Genomic DNA, 6,821 nt, shown 5'->3' on the forward strand with positions numbered 1-6,821 from the left:
AGCTTCCTCTTGAGACCTCTCTTCTGTATATCTCAGTTCATGACAGTGCATGAACTTTCTAAACCATTTCACAATTTTCATGAAGTGCCTCGCAGGTGCATTTTAGTTTACTAAATTGCGTAATTATTGATCTACCTGCTGCCTCTCCAGCCCCACTCTGTGTCGAAAACCACTGATTTCAACTTGCAACTAGAGTCCTGGATGATATTCTAACCAACCTACATTTGTAAGTTTTACAACCACTTTTTGCTGTTTATTGCAAAGTGTTATGTTCATAAGTAATAGGAGCACAATTGGGCCATTTGGCCCATCAAATCTACTCCGCCATTCAGTATTGGCTGATCCATCTCTCCCTTTTAACCCCATTCTCCCCATAACCCCTGACACCCGTAAAAATCAATAACCGATCGATCGCTGCCTTAAAAGTATCAATTGACTTGGCCTCCACAGCGTTCTGTGGCAATGAACTTTACAGATTCACCACCCTCTGACTAAAGAAATTCCTCCTCATCTCCTTCGTAAAGGATCGTCCTTTTATTCTGAGGCTATGACTTTTGGTCCTAGCCTCTCCCACTAGTGGAAACATCCTCTCCGCATCCAAGATAAACAGTTAAGATAAACATGCAACTGCTGATTAATAAAATTTTATTAAAAATTGGAACATAATTAAGTTCTTCACATCCACAATTATCACAGTTGAAATAATGATTATAATTATACATTTACTTCAACATAATTCATAGTCTAGGATAATCTGAAATTTGATTCATTCCTAGGCAGAGTCATAGCCTGAGCCGAAGCAGAATTTACAGCATTGCATCTCATAGCTGCTTCTAATTCCCTGCCACATTGAGAGCCTGCAGTGCAATAGTGGCCACTCAGGAACAATCCCACTCATCCCTCTCTAACCTCATACATTGGCACGAGGAATGATTGGAAGTTAAAGTGCTGCCAGTACAGACAACCGACACACAACCTCAATTCTCAATGTTATATAATACTTTATTCGCACTTACAGAGGGGATGGAGAATGAAGACTAAAATTTTGCAGGACTAAAAAAAGCAGGAACAACCTGGTTGCTCTCCATGCAACCCTGCTGCAAATTGCAAATGTGGATGATGGTTAAAGTTAGAGTGCATTGCCCATACTCATTCGGAAAAGTGAAGTCTGGTTGAAATACTAAAAGGTGTCTCATCCAAATTATCAAAGACTGGAACTCCAAGGGTGTAAAACCCTCAATGGGTTGAATAAAGGGAAATATGAGCCAGAATGAAAAAAACATCAGTATTATTATAAGGTAGGAAGCCTTTTTCAATTGATTTAATAATGAATATCAGGCTTTTGTTTTATTTTCCCCACCTCTAATAGTTAGCGTTGCCTGGCAAAAAATTCAAAGGGCATCATCTTTTCCTGAAATACAAAACTGTGCTTTTATAAATTCAATGCTCTAATTTGTGAAATATATTGGGAAGACAACTTGTCCTGTTATGGTTTTACTCTATAGAGCAGAGCTTAAAATATGTGCTCGGATCTTTCATAGGTGAGACAAAGGTTTGGTTAATTTACTCATCAGTGCAAGATGCTCACAAAAAAGCTGAAGTAACTCTGGGACAGACAGCATCTCTGGGGGAAAGGAATAGGTGACGTTTCAGGTTGAGACCTTTCTTCAGACTGAGATTCAGGGGAAAGCTGGGGTACAGCCGGTGATGTAGACAGATATAGAACAAATGAATGAAAGATATGCAAAAAAGGAACGATGATCAAGGAAACAGGCCATTGTTTTTAACAAGTTATACAGACATTGAAACTCAACAGGACGACAGTGAAATGAGTACAATGCCCAGGGTAGGGGAGGGACGGAGAGAGAGGGGATGCAAGGGCTACTTGAAGTTAGAGAAATCCATATTGATACCCATATGGGTTATAAGCTCCCCAAGCGAAATATGAGGTGTTGATGCTGTCTGGACAAACATATCCTCTCGGGTGTCAAAGCACTATGAGTATAGCTGCCATAATCCAACCAGACTGAACCAAGCCGTGGTATGTCGGAGCACAGGAAAATGAAGAGCCCTGCAGTAAAAGTGTTCAGCATTTATGATACTAATTGAGCAACTTTACATGTTACAAAATCAGGACAGAATTGCAAAGCTTCCTGTTTGATCTAAAACAGCATAAGTTGGAATGTTATGCCTTACTGGCATGTCGCTATTTTATCTCATTTGTAGCTTGGGTTGGTAGAGGTACGCAGCCAGTCTTTGTGTTGATGTTACCTTTAAAATAATTTGATTGAAAATTGGAATATGAATTAGGAGCAGGAACAGGCCATTTGGCCCACCACCTTGTTCTACCATTTAGTAACACCCAATTGTGGCATTAACTCCACATTCTTATCTAATGTTAATATTTCACCTCCCTCCTTATCAATAATCTATCACACTATTCCTTTCGTCATGTATCTGTACACTGTAAATGGCCCCATTGTAATCCGCTGACTGGTTAGCACGCAACAAAAGCCTTTCACTATACCTCGGTGCACATGACAATAAACCAAACTCAATCTATATTTTATAAATATTCAAACATTTTCTTCTCATGACCTCTTTGAGGAACAATCCCAAAGACTCAAACTACTCTGAGGAAAAGAAATGACAACATGAACATATTCTGAAGAAGGGTCTCGATCCGAAACATCACCCATTCCTTATCTCCAGAGATGCTGCCTGACCCGCTGAGTTCCTCCAGCATTTTGTGATACCAATTTGTACCAGCATCTGCAGTTATTTTCCTACATTAACATATTTGTATCTTATGTGGGTGACCCTTTCTTTTTAACTGGTTACACCCAATTCTAGATTCTCCAACAACAGCAAGCATCCTCACCACATCCTACATACCCTTCAAGATATCATGTTTCAAAGGAGTCCATTCTCACTCTCTTAAACTTAAGCATTATGAGTTCAGCCAGTCTTTACTTTCCCTCAAAGGAGAGACTGTCTATTTCAGGTTATTAGTCAAGTAAACTTTCTCCAAATTGCTTCCAATATATTCGCTTCCTTAATTCTTTACTCTATACAGTGCTACAGTTGATCTCTCACCAATGCCCTGATATCTGTATACTTTATGTTCTTTTGTATAAATCCCCATTGCAATAAACCATAAACTTTGTTAGCATGCAAGTAATTAAGAAAACTATCAGGTGCACTAGCCTTTTGACAATAGACAATAGGTGCAGCAGGAGGCCATTCGGCCCTTCGAGCCAGCACCGCCATTCAATGTGATCATGGCTGATCATTCTCAATCAGTACCCCGTTCCTGCCTTCTCCCCATACCCCCTGACTCCGCTATCCTTGAGCTCTATCTAGCTCTCTCTTGAATGCATTCAGAGAATTGGCCCCCACTGCCTTCTGAGGCAGAGAATTCCACAGATTCACAACTCTCTAGGAAACTCTCTCTTTTGGAACTCACACTGAAGGACATTGCGATCTTTCTGTACCTTAGGCACTCTCGCCAGTTAGATTCTAAACATTTTTCCAACCAGATGGACAATTTCGTATTTCCCACTTTATACCCCATTTGCCAAACATGTATCACTGTAAATGGCTCGATTGTAACCATGTATTGTTTTTCCGCTGACTGGTTAGCACGCAACAAAAAATCTTTTCACTGTACCTCGGTACACGTGACAACAATAATAATCTTTGCCCACTTGTTTAACCTTCATATCCTTTGGGAGTTTGCTCATGTCCTCATCACAGATTACTTTCCTGTCGATCTTTGTGGCATCAGCAAAATTAGCAACCGTTCTGCAATCACAAGTCATTTATATGGATTGTAAAAAGATTAAGACCCAGTTTCGGTCCATGCAGTCAGTACTCGACTGTTAGATTCATTACATCTTCGAACCGTTTTTATTTTAAGAGGTTAAAAAAAATACACGCGCGCGTTTAGCAAAATCTCATCACTTTCCATATAAATTCCACGAGAACTGTTCCTCCAGGTGCGTAATATCGTCCATTCACTTCATAGTGATCAGTGCAGTTTTGCATTCGCGGAGTCCTGGCCCCTGGCGTTTGAGAAGACCGTAGTCTAAACGTCGAGGAAGGAACTGCAGATGCTGGTTTTCTGAAGAAGGGTCTCATAAGGTCATAAGTGATAGCAGAATGAGGCAATTCGGCCCATCAAGTCTACTCCGCCAATCAATCATAGCCGATCTATCTCTCCCTCCTAACCCCCATCTCGACGCGAAACGTCACCCATTCCTTCTCTCCAGCGATGCTGCCTGTCCCGCTGAGTTACTCCAGCTGTTTGAGTCTATCCAAGATGTAGAGCGTCTTGGTGTCAGACCAGCGAGACCCTGGTGGGAGACTGCGGTCCGTTACCGGAGCTGAGGGTGGTGTGGAGCAGCTCATTCCTGTGCATCGAGGACCTGTCCTGCTGGGTGCTGCTACACTCCGAGAGCAGCACCCCGCAACAGCGAGGCTGCTCTCCGACTTTGGTCAGGCACACCAGGCGCACGATGGTCTGGCGCATGTCCCTGTTGGTCAGGGTGTAAATGACAGGATTCAAGGCGGAATTGGACATGGCCAGGCCGAGGAAATAATCGGCCAAGTTACTAATCCAAGAGCTCCTCGTTGTGGAGGCGACGTCTAGTAGCAGCACGACAAAGAGTGGGAGCCAGCAGCCGATGAAAGTGCCCACCACGATGGTGAGAGTCTTCAGCAACGCCTGGGATTTCTGGCACTTCTTGGACATGGTGCTCCTGGAAGTGCCAATGGGCAGGCTGTTACTCTTGACCTTGAGGTAGATGCGGACGTACAGTATCACTATGGCACATAGCACAAAGATAAAGATCAGGATGCACACCAGGATGTATTTCTTGGAGTAGAGCGGCAGCATGGTGGAGCAAACGCGCAGGTTCCCAATGCAGTTCCAACCCAGGATTGGGAGGCTCCCGAGGAAGATCGAGAAGATCCAGTCGGCGCCCACGAACAGCCGAGTGCGCCACTTCTTGTCGGTGTGGTGGAGCTGCATCCTCACCATCGTGACATGCCTCTCCACCGCGATGGCCAGCAGGCTGAAGACAGAGGCGGTGAGGGTGATGAAAACGCCGCCCTCCCTCAGGAACCACAGCAGCGGCGTCAGCTTCACCGTGTTGGCACCGCTCAGCAGGATGTTGACCATGTAGGCCACCCCTGCCAACAGGTCGGACACGGTCAGGTTGGCCAGCAAGTAGAACATGGGCGTGTGGAACTTGCTGTTCTTCCGGATGGCGATGAAGACCAACAGGTTCTCCAGGATTATAAACACACAGACGATCAGAAATATCACCGCGTGGATCCTCAGACCTGCCTTGTACCTGCCGGGGGTCAGCTTCCCGGTGGAATTGTAATGCAGGCTCACAGTCTCATTGTTGTAATAGTCCCCGAAGTTCCGTCTCAGTCTTTCACCCAACCCCACATTCATCCTCCCCGGTCTTCTTTGTGACCTCTAGCCTTTTTTTTAATCGCTCCCCAGCTCGGTATCGGCGAGAAATCAATGCGTGAAGTCGGCGCTGGCGATTCAGTGGCTGCCGACAGTGGCAGGTCGATATCACAGTTTGCAATCAATGAAGTTCTGGGAGGGTGACTGGCGTGTCAGAAGTTCAGGGTAGGATCGAAACAACCAGACGGATTCGCAGCCAGCCCAGTGGTCTGTCTACAAACAAACGCCCATGCACACTGCACCAATATTGTAGTCCACTTTCCACAAAATTCAGCAGTGGTCTCCGGTTCCAAGTTCACCAGAGATCATAGATGGCGCAATTCTAATGGAGAAAGGAAAGCAAAAATCCTCATTTCGTTCCTTAAAAACACGTTTTCACTCTTTGAATGCGTTTTCATTTTAAACGCATGTGTTGCCAGTAAATATTTTGACTTAAAACACATATTAGGGGGGGGGGGGAGTAGGTGTCAGGGTTGAGAAGTTTAGTGAAGTGACTAAGTCTGAAGAAGGGTCTCGACCCGAAACTTCACCCGTTCCTTCTCTCCAGAGATGCTGCCTGTCCCGCTGAGTTACTCCAGCATTTTGTGCCTATAATCGAGGTGCGCTTTGGGGTAGATATGAAATATAGGGGTCTTTTGGGCTCACTATTACAAAAGAGAAAATCGGACGGTGAATTCTGGCGAAAAGAAGCTGGAGTAATTCAGCGGGTCAGGCACCATCTCCGGAGAACATGGATAGGCGACGTTTTGGGTCGGGACGTTTATGGGTCTATCTTCGGTGTAAACCAGCATCTGCGGTTCCTTCCAACACATTAAGTGAGACACACAGAGGCGGAGACGTATGAACCGGCGCACACTTACTGTTGGGGATGGACAAGCAGTGGATCGCGGCAGTGGCTGGACGCTGGGTAGGCGGCAGTTCACTCTGGTATGACCTCTGGAGATGTTACTACACACAGCTGACGAAGACTTGCCGATCAGAATGAAATCATATAACGTTGGGGCGGGCCAGTGGGAGGGTTCAAAACTTCTCTCATGATTGGCAGTAAACACAGGCGGCAGCTCGGTCAGCAAAAAAAGACAAGTTACCTGGAATGAGACACAAAATGCTGGAGTAACTCAGCGGAACAGGCAGCATCTCTGGAGAGACGGAATGGGTGACATTGCAGGTCGAGACCCTTCTTCAGACAGTCAGTGGAGAGAGAGAGACGAGAGATATGTACGGATACAAAGAACCTGAAGAAGGGTCTCGACCCGAAACGTCACGCATACCTTCTCTCTAGAGATATAAGAAAATAACTGCAGATGTTGGTACAAATCGAAGATATTTATTCACAAAG

General features: G+C 44.9%; 1 protein-coding gene across 1 annotated transcript; it reads right to left on the bottom strand.

The window, feature by feature from the left end:
* Positions 1 to 639: 639 nt before the first annotated feature.
* On the bottom strand, positions 640 to 6,476 carry LOC144610668 (sphingosine 1-phosphate receptor 1-like). The gene is made up of 2 exons (XM_078429538.1): positions 6,343 to 6,476; positions 640 to 5,804 (listed from the first exon to the last, which is right to left on the bottom strand). The coding sequence occupies exon 2, from the start codon at positions 5,462 to 5,464 to the stop codon at positions 4,340 to 4,342; it is 1,125 nt and encodes a 374-aa protein (XP_078285664.1). The 5' UTR covers positions 5,465 to 5,804; positions 6,343 to 6,476; the 3' UTR covers positions 640 to 4,339.
* Positions 6,477 to 6,821: the final 345 nt, after the last annotated feature.

The sequence above is a fragment of the Rhinoraja longicauda genome, chromosome 37 (genome assembly GCF_053455715.1).
Source record: "Rhinoraja longicauda isolate Sanriku21f chromosome 37, sRhiLon1.1, whole genome shotgun sequence".
NCBI classification, from domain to species: Eukaryota; Metazoa; Chordata; class Chondrichthyes; order Rajiformes; family Arhynchobatidae; genus Rhinoraja; species Rhinoraja longicauda.